This window comes from Dermacentor variabilis, chromosome 2 (assembly GCF_050947875.1).
Source record: "Dermacentor variabilis isolate Ectoservices chromosome 2, ASM5094787v1, whole genome shotgun sequence".
NCBI lineage: Eukaryota > Metazoa > Arthropoda > Arachnida > Ixodida > Ixodidae > Dermacentor > Dermacentor variabilis.
This window is the reverse complement of record NC_134569.1, coordinates 90,700,249-90,715,428: the sequence shown is the minus strand read 5'-3', so window position 1 is coordinate 90,715,428 and position 15,180 is coordinate 90,700,249. Positions and strand designations below refer to the sequence as shown.

The window sequence follows — 15,180 nt, the reverse complement described above, 5'->3', positions numbered from 1 at the left end:
TTTTTTACCCGCCGTGGTTGCTCAGTGGCTATGGTGTTGGGCTGCTGAGCACGAGGTCGCGGGATCGAATCCCGGCCACGGCGGCCGCATTTCGATGGGGGCGAAATGCGAAAACACCCGTGTGCTTAGATTTAGGTGCACGTTAAAGAACCCCAGGTGGTCAAAATTTCCGGAGTCCTCCACTACGGCGTGCCTCATAATCAGAAAGTGGTTTTGGCACGTAAAACCCCAAATATTATTATTATTATGCGTTCGTGAACGCATCAGTCCCAAGGAGGGTAAAATGTTTAAGAGTCCAGTCTTTAAATGAACCTAACGTGTGCCCAGTAGCGTCTATGCGCGGCAGGACCTAATTCGCTCTATATTCTTTTGTTTTTTTCATTTCGTGTTACCGATGCACTCACCTATTGACTTGATGGTTATGTTTGAGCACTGGTCATTCATGACTATAAACGGCGAGAGGATGTCCACGAAGGCAGACGCAGCCAAGGAGTTGATGGCCGACGAGACCGTGCTGAAAGGACGCAAGTCGACAGTGCTTCATTGCGAGTTCAAGTAGTCGGCGAAAGCGCGTTCGAAAGCACACGTGCGAAAGTAACGAAGAAAATAGTGCGTGTGGAATAATGCAACACATAAATACCTCAAAGTTGCGCTAACGACACCGGCGAGGAAAAGGCCCGTCATGCCTGGAAATGCGGACAGCCTTTGGTTGATGTAGTAAGGGATGATCTGGAACAGCGACAAAACATCTTTTCAGGCGCATCGATACAGTACAAGAGTTTAAAGAAAGTTGATGTATAGATACGTTATAACCTAATAGTTCCTTTTTGCATATAGTAATGTTACAAGAAAAAAAATAGCAAAAGGTAACGGGACCGTAACAACAGCATGAAACTGCGCCCATCTTGTAGTGTGCGTCCATCGTGCGCGAATAGCAGCAGAGCTGTAGGCTCACTCTATGGCACTATTCAAAGCACAGACGTGAGTAGATTATTTTTATTCTCACTAAATAGTTCGCATGGCGATAGGGCGAAGCAGGTCGTTGCAAGCAGGTGTTCATTGCTAATAAAGATCGAAAAGGCTTGCTGTGTTATAGATATTCTCGGTTTTTCGAAGGAGAGAGTGAGAGAGAGAGAGAAAATAAAAAAGTAAAATTCACGCTCACATGTAAATTACACGCGTCTGTGAGTTTTCTCGTCCGATCTATGCTAGCCACAGTTAAGCAGTAAGCACAAATTTCTTTTGCGGTGGCTAAGGTTATGGGCGTGAATTAAGAGTGCTTCGCATGACATATAGTTGCGTGGTAATAAATGCACTACGTTCGCTTATTGTAGCGAAGGCACACTTACAATGTAAATACACAGACACACTTCTCTTTGTAATTGTAGCTTCGCATTGCAATATGTGGTTAAGCGAACGCCAGCTAGCCCAACAACAAGTCCTGCAGAATGCACTACGCGTTTCCCCTATTTAAGAAGCTCGCAGCCACGGTGAGGAGTCTGTGGTTAATCGTAAGCGGGAAAGCGCCTAATAGTTTTCTTCTCTTGAAATGACCACAGGTAAGCACGGAGAGGTCAGGAACAAAACGTATGGCTGCGTTAGGCAGCTTTGTCTCGTGCCGTAATCACTACTGGTAAAAAGAAAAAAAAATGCGGAGAGCCTTCGCGTCGCGAGGCAGGCCTAGTGTCGGGCGAGGCGAACGCAAGGAGCCAGCGCCGCCGAGCAAGCAGTGCGATCAGGTGTCCCTGCCAATGCTTGTTCCCGCGCTTTTTTTTTTTCTTTTAGCACGTGGGTATCCATCTTTAATCATCCATCTTTCGCCGCGGCGGTATGTTTCCCTTTATATATGCTCTAATAGTCATTCATATCTCGCACATTCGGCCTGAAGCAAGTGTTCGAAAGTTTCGGATATGCAATTCCCTGATCAAATACGAAGAACTGGAGTGTAATATTTGTAACCGGAGGTATAAATAATTCACACGCAGCCGGAGAATGGATTGAAACAAGATGCGCCACAGCCTTCCCACCTGCTCAATGTTCTTGATAGCTCCGGAGAGAAGCGGGTCGCAATCTCTGTACCAGTACACCAGTGCCATGGCAACGGTAGCCAGCAGGAATGTGGAGATGACAAGAAGAGCGCTGCCCAGGACCGCCGTCCTGCTCGGAAAGGTGGGGACAAGTGATATAAATGTAAAGTGTCTTCAGGCCCTGCCATAGCCATGTTCGCCTGGCCTTGTGCAAAAAATTGTGCCACGCCCACACGCCAAAATTATTTAGTTGTCGTGAAAATGAAACTGTGAAATGTAATTTGACCAAACAGCTTATTTATGCATGAACATTATAAACAAGCATGCACGTCAGGTATCGCATGACTAAGTAAGTATGGCTAAGTACACGAATAACGTTTGCTTTAACAAAGTGCATTCATTAGCATTAGTGCGAATCGGCAGTCAAGGGCTGACTGCAATGCCCGTAAGTCGCATTATTCAGTGGGCGCTTCTTTTATTGGGTTAAAGCAACGGCTACACTGCAGAAGAAAAATGCGACTAGATATCCAGGGTCGTTGTCCGGGTAGAGATAATTACTGTTCAGAATTGCAAACAAGCTTCTCACGTACACTGCTTCACACGAGATTAGTTGGCGTACCTCTGAGCTTCCCTTAGGGACCTTGCCGAAGCGTATCGTTGCACCACCATTTGGTCCATGCCCATCCGATAGGCGTGTCCCGCAAGCAAGCCCACAGCGCACGACCACACGTTCTCGTCCTTAGTGAAGTCCAAGTCCGTCCTGCAGGAAGCTAGACCGATTGTTAAACGGTCGGTTTCGCATTCGTAAGGAGAACTAGCATTCAAGTGCACAACTGACGAGAATTTCTACATCACGAACTTGACCCAAAAATGACTGCAAAGCCCACCCAGTGCGGGAGTCAAATGTATTGCGAAACATATTGCAGGCAGTTGGCTATCTAGCATCGTTTGGAAAACGGGGCCGTTGGCGTTGCTCTCCGTTTTGTAATGTATATGGGACAACAAGTAAAACAATGCAAAACGCGTGGATACACCGCTCCTAAAAGTGCACGATATGTGTACATGCTTGCAAGTGCATGTTTCAACGCGATAGCGCCACACTGGTCTAAATTCGGCCTTCGGGGACGTAAGAGGTATGTACTCGGTGTGAGCAACTGGTGGAGCGACGGAGTGAGGAAGGAGGAGCGGTGGAGTCGTGTGACGTTGAGAAGCACGTCACAAGAATACGTAGGCCATGCATGCGTAGGCCCGCTGGATTGCGTCACTTTCTTTTGAGGCGGTTGTCATAACGCGATAGCGACCGTTCACATACATACATTTAACATATGTGTGCGCGGTTATACAGCGATAAATATCGTCTTTGTGCAGTGAGGTTGATAATGAAAGCTGTATGTTCCGTAGCGATAGCTGCAGTGGATGTTATCATAATTGAGCAACAAACAAAATGCGGTCAAAGGCGATAGACGAGAACAAGAAGGCGACAACGTGAGCGCTTCTAGCAACTGAAAGCTTATCAATGAACAAACAGATAATAAAGCCAAAAGAACTACGTGGTAACAAAAAGAGAAAGAAAACAAAAAAACTATGAGTTAGTGAAGGCGTGCTTAATGAGTGCCTCTCTCTGCGTTGCGTAAAACATCAGAAGGCTAGGCTTTATCACCGGCTTATCACCGGCTTTTTGAATAAAGAACGCTTAGGCCAGTTCACGTGCCGTCCTTGCTCTGGTCTTTCGTCTTTAGCGCTCCTTTATTTATCATGCAAAACGAACTCTCCCAGCGGTCTACCGTTCTTAAAAAAGCGGCCATTGTGCTGTTCTATTTCGTTTGACCTTAGGTGACGATGACCCGACAGAGATTAGCTCTCAAGAGTCTACGAGGTTCTCTCGCGGTCAATGACTGAATTGATAAAGTCCGCGTGAAGAGTACTTCATATGCATTTTTAGTTTCCTCTTTGTTCCCATGATCTTTTCTTGCTTGTGTTGTTCTTGCAGTCTTTCTTTTAAAATCTGTTTTCTCTGTGATCTACAGACTTTCGCAGCTAGTGTTTTGCTATTTCGTTATAAACACTTTCCAGTGTCTTGTACTTTTCATTATGTTTCTTGTTTTTGTGCCTATTAGCTATACTCTTCTTCTATCCCTAGTCTTGCCGGCAACATTGTAAGACACATATCGTGGAATTCAACAGGCAATTAAGCGCGAAAGTACATACAGGAAGGATACAACATAATGCAACACAACCGATGTGCTTGTGTTGAAAAAATCCCGCTTGATTCTAGAAAAACGTGAGTCAACTTGCTCGAAAGGGTTTTGGCGCGACCTAGTTGGTACGGATCATTCATTTTAAACAGCAAAAAAAAAAAAAAAAAAAAACACACACGGACAAGTGAAGAACACAGAACCAGCACTGGTGTAGTGCTCTTCCTTGTCCGCGTGTTTTTTGGCGCTGTTTAAAATGAATAAACTTGCTCAATATCAGAAGCATTTTACTATGCCCATTCGCAGCGGAGTCGACTATTAGGGGACCGCTGACAAAGGAGCAGTTTAGCATAAAATTTCCGATTATCGTTTTCATCTCCACTTCACCCATTTGCCAGGTTTACGCGCCCAATAGCTAAGCGGCTCTCCGGGCACGGACGGCGTGGTTTAGGTGGACACTCTATGCTATTCTTCTTAGTAGCGACCGAAAAGCAACACCCGCTTTAGGTGTTAATACAAAGTTTTACAATAGGGTACCCAAGGCCGCAACCAAGCGTTGGGAGAAGCAAGCTCTATTGCGGACCCTTCACGTTCTTCTGTGCTCGCTTTGCTTTTTTTTTTTTGTGAGCCCGACAGGTTGCCTTCCCCAACGCTTGGGCCCCGTAATCTAAACTTCTCTAATGAATAACCACAAGCTAGCGCGCGCAAAGCTGTCATTGACCCGTGCGGTAAAGGTAACGTATACTAATAAACATACGATAAGAGGGAAACTAGAGGAATTCCGGATCAAGCTACAGAACAGGTATTCGGCTTTAACTCAGGAAGAGGACCTTAGTGTTGAAGCAATGAACGACTATCTCATGGGCATCATTAAGGAGTGCGCAATAGAAGTCGATGGTAACGCCGTTAGACAGGAAACCAGTAAGCTATCGCAGGAGACGAAAGATCTGATCAAGAAACGCCAATGTATGAAAGCCTCTAACCCTACAGATAGAATAGAACTGGCAGAACTTTCTAAGTTAATCAACAAGCGTAAGACAGCGGACATCAGGAACTATAATATGGATAGAATTGAACAGGCTCTCAGGAACGGAGGAAGCCTAAAAACAGTGAAGAAGAAACTAGGAATAAACAAGAATCAGATGTGTGCGTTAAGAGACAAAGCCGGCAATATCGTTACTAATATGGATGAGATAGTTCAAGTGGCTGAGGAGTTCTATAGAGATTTATACAGTACCAGTGGCACCCACGACGATAGTGGAAGAGAGAATAGCCTAGAGGAATTCGAAATCCCACAGGTAACGCCAGAATAAGTAAAGAAAGCCTTAGGAGCTATGCAAAGGGGGAAGGCAGCTGGGGAGGATCAGGTAACAGCAGATTTGTTGAAGGATGGTGGTCAGATTGTTCTAGAGAAACTGGCCACCCTGTATACGCAATGCCTCATAACCTCGAGCGTACCGGAATCTTGGAAGAACGCTAACATAATCCTAATCCATAAAAGAAAGGGGACGCCAAAGACTTGAAAAATTATAGACCGATCAGCTCACTGTCCGTTGCCTACAAAGTATTTACTAAGGTAATCGCAAATAGAATCAGGAACACCTTAGACTTCTGTCAACCAAAGGACCAGGCAGGATTCCGTAAAGGCTACTCAACAATAGACCATATTCACACTATCAATCAAGTGATAGAGAAATGTGCAGAATATAACCAACCCTTATATATAGCTTTCATTGATTACGAGAAAGCGTTTGATTCAGTCGAAACCTCAGCAGTAATGGAGGCATTACGGAATCAGGGTGTAGATGAGCCATATGTAAAGATACTGGAAGATATCTATAGCGGCTCCACAGCCACCGTAGTCCTCCACAAAGAAAGCAACAAAATCCCTATAAAGAAAGGCGTCAGACAGGGAGATACGATATCTCCAATGCTATTCACAGCATGTTTACAGGAGGTATTCAGAGGCCTGGAGTGGGAAGAATTGGGGATAAAAGTTGATGGAGAATACCTTAGCAACTTGCGATTCGCTGATGATATTGCCTTGCTTAGTAACTCAGGAGACCAATTGCAATGCATGCTCACTGACCTGGAGAGGCAAAGTAGAAGGGTGGGTCTGAAAATTAATCTGCAGAAAACTAAAGTATTGTTTAACAGTCTCGGAAGAGAACAGCAGTTTACGATAGGTAGCGAAGCACTGGAAGTGGTAAGGGAATGCATCTACTTAGGGCAGGTAGTGACCACGGATCCGGATCATGAGACTGAAATAACCAGAAGAATAAGAATGGGCTGGGGTGCGTTTGGCAGGCATTCTCAAATCATGAACAGCAGGTTGCCACTATCCCTCAAAAGGAAAGTGTATAACAGCTGTGTGTTACCAGTACTCACATATGGGGCAGAAACCTGGAGGCTTACGAAAAGGGTTCTGCTGAAATTGAGGACGACGCAACGAGCTATGGAAAGAAGAATGATGGGTGTGACGTTAAGGGATAAGAAAAGAGCAGATTGGGTGAGGCAACAAACGCGGGTAAACGACATCTTAGTTGAAATCAAGAAAAAGAAATGGGCATGGGCCGGACATGTAATGAGGAGGGAAGATAACCGATGGTCACTAAGGGTTACGGACTGGATTCCAAGGGAAGGGATGCGTAGCAGGGGGCGGCAGAAAGTTAGGTGGGCGGATGACATTAAGACGTTTGCAGGGACAACATGGCCACAATTAGTACATGACCGGGGTAGTTGGAGAAGTATGGGAGAGGCCTTTGCCCTGCAGTGGGCGTAACTAGGCTGATGATGATGATGATGAATGGGTAGCAAGAAACGTTCGCTTTCTCCCACAGGTGGTATACACAACCAAGTGGTATTGTGACGTAAATAGAAGAAAACTGACTGTAACAAGTAGGGCTTCATGTCGATGTCGCTGAAGGGGCGCAGGTGACTGGAAGCCGGGTTGTGGACCGAGTCGTAGAGGATAGTGCCCAGGATGGTCAGTGGGCAGACAAGGATGAGAATGCCCTGCACGCAGTCCGTCCACACAACTCCCCGCATGCCTCCCTGGAAGACAGGGAAGACGACGCGTTCATTGATTGATGAGCTGATTGATTCTGTCTATCAAAAAAAAAAAAAAATCCGACAGCGCCCATCTCACGATGAATGCCGATGTTAACACGATTATCATTGAAGCAATGTAGCAACACTGTGTAGCCGACTCCTTCAATTTTCTGTTACTGACATCGTGTTGTCTCCTCTGTTGCTTAACGCTCCTCGCTCGTCCCATTTTGTTCACATCACTTCATTCCGCACACTCGGCTGCTCTTGGCGCCGACTTTTTCACTCGTCTATTGCTGACTTCAATTTTCTGTTGCCGACATCTCCACTTCTTGCCTCCCGTTCACCTTGTTTATCCGGGCACCTATCCAGTCGCGCATACCCATTCTGTAGGATCGGTCAAGAATGTTCACATACCTATGTCACATGCCCAGTTGCGCATATCCAATGACCCAAGTTTTCTATTACTGCCCATGCCCAGTGGTACATACCAGTGGCCCAAGTAGGCATGAAAGAGGTTATATACGGTCATACCGAATAGAAGTGCGTGGACTTGCCAAAGGATGATAATCGCATCGATCGCATAAAGATAGCCACGCGCCTGCCCATAATTCATCTGCGATTCAGGAAATAGTGCCCTTACAGGTGCCACCAGTGCGAAGTGTAGCAATAATGAGCTCGGCGCGCTCACGCATCGCACCTTCTTTGCGTAGCAAACGATCTCTCTTCTCTCTCTCTCTCTCTCTCTTTAGGGAATCGCCTGAATCATTTGAGCTTTCGGGTCCGGTGTGCAGGATTGGCGCTTTGTGTGCTGACGAAATGAAAGATCACATCACAAAGAGGTTTAAAGAGGGGTTAGGAGAGAGATTTCTTTAGCTACTGTCCAGGGTACCTCACTGGAACACTTGACGCTGTATTCGTGACCTATTAGGTGACGTTGGTCCTGCGCAGGAGATTTCCGTCACCATCTGTAACAACTTCTCCCTCTACTCTGCGCCCACGCCTGCTATTAACATTCTTTCGTCTGCTCGTACTAGCAGGCTTTTACAAGGAGCAACGAATGGATAAAAGGCCGGCTTGCGTTACATTGAACATTTTGGCCCCTGTGCACTCAGCAGCTAAGGTACCACGAGCAGTAACCTGACAACACGCTTTATAGAGTCAGAAGCTCTGCCGGTGTCCTTTCTGTGGGATCTGCTACAAGAGACCGCACTGACCAAGGCGCAGAATAGATTGTGTATCCTGGCGGGCGGTGATCAAATGAGGCGATTATCACAGCTTATTACGATGGCCGGCTCCCTGGAAGCTCCACCACAAAAGTGTGTGCGACCACTTATTTCCCGAGTGCTCCGACGCATCTGAAGCGTAGCCCGAGCCGACCATTACTTCTGTGGCGGAAAGACAGCTATTCTGGCTGTTCTGCGATGGTCGGCTAAGTCTATCGTCTCCTTTACTAGGGTACAGCAGTGATCATAGTGCCTATAGAGAGATGCTTCTTCTTTTCGATCAACCTGTTGCTCCGCCGCCGCCCTCTCCACCTCTCAAGAAGGGACGGTCAGCCTGTTGCTTCGCTGCTACTGTTTGTTTCCTCGAATGCTGGGTTGACAAGCCAGCTAGAGTGTATAGGTGGGACTCTACGGCAACTTCAGCCCCTCTGATTGGCCTTACATCGCGTAACCAAATTTCCTAGTCTAGGGACCTGGGGAAGGCCAATATGCCCAAGACATCTGTACACAGTCTTGAACAATCGTAAAAATTCTTCTTCTTCCCCCACCATGTGACTCTTCATAGGCAAGCCACTCTCGGCACAAAGAGACGGATGACGCTGTGTGCAAACGACCCTTCCAAGGACGCCCCACTTGCAGCGCATCCAGCGACTGGCTAGCTGTGCTTGGATAGTCCCAATTCTAAGATCGAGCTGGTGTGTTTCTTCTCCACTCGCGTGCTATTGGCATACGCTGCGAAAATAAAGTATAAATGGCTAGCAATTAAGTCCACCTTGAAATGTTGGATGATCTGCAGAGTTTAAAAAGAATTATGCGTCATTCCAGACATTCACCGTGAAAAGAAAACCAAGGGACATTTAATATGAAGAATAACACTTACCAGAGCTGTATACAGTGTTCCCGCTGCACCGATAGCCAAGGAACAGTAGATCAGCGGCATGTGGAAAACTGCGGGTGAAGCGAAGGAGTTATGTGCTTTGACGTTGTAAGCTTTGACCCTTAGCAGCTGCCCGCCCAGAATGCTTCTTTTTTTTTGACGACTCAGTCTTCAGCGATCCCCTCGGCCCAACCTTTCTTTTTGTTGTGATCAGCATGCAGTTATGAGCAATAGGAACTGGCCGATTGTGCTCGTTTATTCGTTGTTCATCTGTTAATTCGTTCGTTCAACACGCATCAATTTAGGTGTAGCAGGTGAAAAATACAAATACATTAACGAAGCAGTTAAGGGCGCTAAAATGGCGGCACGATGACAATACAAATGACTGCGGTATGATGTCGACTACGACGGCAACGACGGCACATTTACATATGACGACCGCACTTCGTAAACTGAGATCTAGGACAGCGATGACGTAGGACTTACAGGATCACGTAAATTGATTTGATTGAATAATGGATTTGAATGGCGCAAGGGCCCGTTCTGGCCGAAGAGCGCCAACAAAATCACGTATATAGAGTCCATGAACACGCCAACGGATCGAGGGTCTCAAAACAGCTGTTCGAGGTTATTGAGTTAAAAGGCATCTCACCAGGCCCCGCCGGAAATTTTCGTTGTATACTTCGGGATTAATTTTACAAGCGGCGTTCGAATATAAGATTCCCGAATCGAATCTAATTCAAGTATAGGAGAAAAGCGACCTCCGAATATTCAATCGAGATATCGAATATGTTCTGATTTCAAACAAAGTGACATATGAAGCTTAGAATTCGTCTGTTAAATAAAGACAAAAAATCAGAGAAATATTATTTATATATTTATTTGATACGTACGCGTAATGCCGTTGCATTCCCGGGGAGTTAAAACGCTTGTGAATGCGAAACAACTGCTTTCAGTTAGCTGGAGCGCCATGACAACGACAGTAATGGTGAAAGATGTACGTGCATTGTTGTGTTTGTCGAATGAGCGAAGTGTGATACCACAGTAGCTGATATTCCTTTTTAGTGATGTCATTTATATAATGCTCTTTGTCTGACTTCTGTCTTTGACATAATTCTTTTTTTTTTTTTTTTGCATCTTGTACCACCATTCTTTCAGGTTTCCGTTTTAGTTTCTGTTCCTGTTCTTTTTGCAACGCAAATGCACCAATACTGAGGCGTACAGCTGTTCTTGGGCACTTTCAGAAATAAATGAAATGAAATAAAATAAAATAATTATTCAAATTAAATAAAAAAATATTTATTCGAAATTGTGTGCACAATGTCAGGAGCACGGATAACAATCACCAATGAAAGGGCTTGACTTGTTCTGTGGCTCCCACAACAGGTGCCCACATTCGCATAAAAAAGCGCGCCTAAAGCAATTTAAAACAACTTGGCAGGACTGCTTCAAACATGCAAAAAGGAAGACTGGCAACATCTCTACACGTAATAAACACAAAAGAAAGAATTCTTAGCAGATATACAGCATGACAAAACAAACTAGTACACAAAACACTCTCCCTTGCTTCAATTCAGGTTAGAGCGGCACCGCAAGCAAAAACAAAGTAAAAACAAGTTGAGCATAAATTTAAAGGTGCAAAGAATACCACAGAAAAAAAAAAATAACGCGGTGAGACTGGCCAAATAATAAAACAAAATGCCTTGCTTAAATCAAGACTACAAATTCGAACATAGGCTGCCTAAAAGTGGGAAATTTCTATTGAATGACACCAAATTACTGAGCAGAAGTTACATTTCCCGTGCGTTTGCTCAAAAGGCGATACCTCGCCGCAACAACCGTGGTTTTGCTGAAGCAAAATCACCTGAACAGTCATCGCTTCCAATCGACCTCTCTAAATCGAAACTCTCGGGTGCTGTGCGCTGTCTCAGATATTTGAGCAGAAACGAAGGCTATTCGACAATTTCGATAGTTGCGAGTAGCGCGTTCACGAATCGAATACAATTTTAATAGCAAGAACCATTTTATTCGTATACGCAATTTCGAACATTCGCACCCCACTAATCTTAAATTATGGAGTTTTACGTGCCAAGACCACTTTCTGATTATGAGGCACGCCGTATTGGAGGACTCCGGAAGTTTAGACCAACTGGGGTTCACTAACGTGTACCTAAATCTGAGTACATGGGTCTTTTCGCATTTTACCCCCATCGAAACTCGGCCGCCGTGGCCGGGATTCGATCTCGCGACCTTGTGCTCAGCAGCCTAACACCATAGCCACTCATCAACCACGGCGGGTCCACTAACCTTAATAAACATGTACTTGAAGAATCACGAACAAATACTCACATGTGGATATTGCCACTGCGGCTGCAAATATGCTGACGGCGCCTTGGATTTCCTGAAGAACAAAAATCCGCAGCGGGTGTTTCAGAACACTGGAACTTCTTTTGTGTAGTGGATGTCGTGCGAATGATGTAGTCTCAAGCGTGAACACATATTGAAGGCCGCTAGGAGCGCCTTCTCTATGAGAGGCGCCACCACGCCGCCACTAGACGCTGAACTGAGCTATATAGGAGCATTCCAGCGTCTGTGGTGGCGTCTATATATGGCCGGGGTTATTGAGCCACAGTTTGAGCCGCTAGCACAAATTTCCCAGCCGGCCACGATGACGTACGAAAGCTTGAGGTGATAACGTTGTCTATCAATAATTGCTTGGGATACTTGTCAACATGGACCCTGCTGCAAGGAACACAGAAGAACTAAATTAACCAGACGAGACGTTTCGTTCTGCTGATGCATCTTTCGCGCCATTGTGAGCCTTAAAGGTGCTTTAGGTGGCGGCCCATCAACTCAAGTACTTGTAGACACCCATTTATTTATGCTCTTGCTTATTTTGTGCGCTTGTTGGGTTTTGTGTTAACGTGCGGAATGCTTTTTTTCGTTTCGCCTCGTTTTTTTTTGTCTGTTCTATACGTGTGTGTTCTTGTTCGAACGACTTCCCGATTATCTTTAAATATTCACAGATGTCCTTCGAATGAAATACGATGTATATTTCACATACCGCATCCAGCCCCATCAACAACTGCATAGCCAGCAGCCATTGATGTTACACTGAATTATGTGTGAGAAGTATTAGCTGCATCGGAGATTGCGATCCTTATCGCGCTTTCCTTAGCATACTACAGAGAAGTGATGCCAATGACCCAGTTGTGCGTAGCAATATGCCGACTCTACCTATAAAATTACATATTGTGGATCCTTCATTGGCCAATGGATACCTTCGCTCGTAGGCATCGCCGAAAATGAATAGGCTCATCGGCTGGCTTCTACTTCGTAACGCTGGCTTGCTGATTCGTCGGCACCTCCTCAAGAAGCATGTTCACCGGCGTGTCGCAAATGGAGCGGGTGCTGCCTCGTGTTGGCATTCCAGTCTTGCCTCGTCGTGTTAGAGCACTATACTACTCAAGCTGAGCGCTGGTTGCGCACTGGTGTGTGAATGTTTACGCCGACAACGGACGTGTGGACATCCGCCGTGTGCGTGTTGGGAATCTTGCGAGACGTTTGAGCACCTCACATTCGAGTGTTCTGGATTCCTTGTGGTGCGAGCGCCGCTACCATAAGGGACTACAGTCTACTTGGCCTGCGGTGTGCCACCATCGCTGCCACCATTCCCTAACCTGCTGCTGACAGCAACACTGGTGCCGTAATCTGGATCTTGAGCTCAAAAACCAGATATTCATAGTTGACGCGTCAAAAATAATACATTTCGATACTTTGAAGCTCAGACCAGTGGCGCTATATGCGTAAAGCTATTCCAAACTTTTCTATTTCAATTCTGCAATCAGCCCTCCACGATTGGTAAAAAAAAATTTTGAGACACCGCCCACTGCGAGTGCCGGTCACGCGACGTCACGAAAACCGTGAAAACGCCCCAACTGATACGATATGTACACACTGATTATGATGGATTAGACCAAACGAAACAAAAATAATAATTTCTCATTCGACACCTTTTTCGCCATTAATGAAAAAGGCGTCCCTTGACCAATTGCTATTTGTAAAACTTTTTCGGGCTGTGTCCACTTTGCCTGTATGTCACAAGACGTCACAAAACCGCGAAAACTTATCGCGTCAAAGTGACGTGCATGCGTTAAAGACGCAATATGCCGCACAAAACTGAATTTCTTTTTCTGATGGCCGGAGGCTGCCCCGTTCCGAAAGCAATAGAACATGGCGGCCCGCCGATCGCTGTGGCAATTAATGGTTACTCGGAGCTGCCGGGGAGCATGGGTTGAGATGCGTTGATATATATATATATATATATATATATATATATATATATATATATATATATATATATATATCAAATTTTGCGTGGCATTTAACTCTACTTTGCTGAAGGTCCGTTTTAGGAGCATTTCTAACCTTCCCTTGGGATTTTTGGTTTTTCGGCCAGCCAGCGCAAGCTAAGTAAGGGGAAGCGGGCCAATCACAGACGCTGGAACCAGCCTCCTCAACCGATTTTCTACTTTCACTGTGCTGGCTCGGCCCCACCGAAACTCTCTCCACTTAAGCGTGCTCATCGCCTCTTCTCAGCCATTTAGATAAGAAAGTCTCTGTCTTTCCAATCTGTTAAGAAGGATGACCAGCGAAGCTGTGTATGTGGGCCCCATAATGGCGAACTGCACCTCCGGCGCGGGTCAGCCCGGCATCGGACTATCTTCGGTATCGGCGCACATATGGGTAGTGCTTAACGCCTGCTTCACCTCCGCCGCGGGTCGGCCCGGTATCGCACTATCTCCGGGATCGGCCCACGTATAGAGAGTACTTCATGCCTGCTTCACCTCCGTCGCGGGTCGGCCCTGCATTAATTAATGACGACGACGAACGCGGGAGCACTGGCAAGAGCGCGTTCGCGCGGTGTAGCGCGCGAACGCGCTCCTCGGCGCTACAGCGCTATAGCGCTATGGCGCCCCTCGGCTCTATAGCGCCGAGGGGCGTCAACGAGCCAGCTGTGGAAGAAGACGACGACGCTGGAGCCAATCCTGATGGTGATAGCTTTGTGTTAACAAGCGGACACGATCCTGGGGAAAGTAGCCCTTAACAGCTTCGCTTTAAAATTTTTCAATGTAGGCAACGCTGTTCGCTTTGAAAGCAAAAGAAAGTGACATTCTACAAACAAGAAGTGCGTTTGACTGGGCTTTTCAAACAACGCTGCGGGTTACCGTCCGGTGCTTGCGTCGGTGGCTACCTAAATTTGACGTCAGGAGATCGGAATAAAAACAGATTGGAATAGCTTTGCGTTATAGGGCCCCAGAAAAGTGGAGGCCCTGTTGTGTATGAGAAACAATAAGACTCACGCCTTAACCTATAGCTTGAAGCTCCCATAATGCCTAATGGCACGTCTGTACACTACTATACGGAGCCCTCCGGTACTTGTGCAATGTTGTGTTTTCAGTACTATATGTGCCTTAAAGTAATTCATCTACGTAGGAAATCAGTATGACACGTACAGTGAGGAAGAAGTAGACGACGCAGGCCGCAATTCCAACTTCGTTGCCGAACCGCAGCCTGATGTACTGGAAAAGAGAGCAGAGGTGAGTCGGAAACAGGATACTATGAAGATTGTAGCCTGCTTATGAGAAGTTTTAGTTATACGCATTACCAATTACAGAATATAGGAAAACTGGATACGGAAACGGGAACAACAGCGCTGGTGGCGCCAGGTGACGCTTATTGCAAGAATTATTTAGCTTGCCCGTACTTGCATACTTTACAGAATATTGGAACGCCGATGGTGCGAA

At 46.0% G+C, this 15,180-nt stretch overlaps 1 protein-coding gene across 4 annotated transcripts in view; it reads right to left on the bottom strand.

Annotated features, from left to right (window-relative positions):
• LOC142572280 (sodium-coupled monocarboxylate transporter 2-like) overlaps positions 1 to 15,180 on the bottom strand; it is a 71,901-nt gene that overhangs the window by 43,738 nt on the left and 12,983 nt on the right. For all 4 annotated transcript variants that reach the window (XM_075681268.1, XM_075681267.1, XM_075681266.1 and 1 more), the window contains exons 3-10: positions 14,890 to 14,955; positions 11,723 to 11,774; positions 9,377 to 9,444; positions 7,113 to 7,276; positions 2,647 to 2,787; positions 2,028 to 2,157; positions 641 to 729; positions 405 to 514 (exon numbers count right to left, since the gene is read on the bottom strand). In XM_075681268.1, the coding sequence (XP_075537383.1) occupies positions 405 to 514; positions 641 to 729; positions 2,028 to 2,157; positions 2,647 to 2,787; positions 7,113 to 7,276; positions 9,377 to 9,444; positions 11,723 to 11,774; positions 14,890 to 14,955 (820 nt within the window). The remainder of the gene's footprint in view (positions 1 to 404; positions 515 to 640; positions 730 to 2,027; positions 2,158 to 2,646; positions 2,788 to 7,112; positions 7,277 to 9,376; positions 9,445 to 11,722; positions 11,775 to 14,889; positions 14,956 to 15,180) is intronic.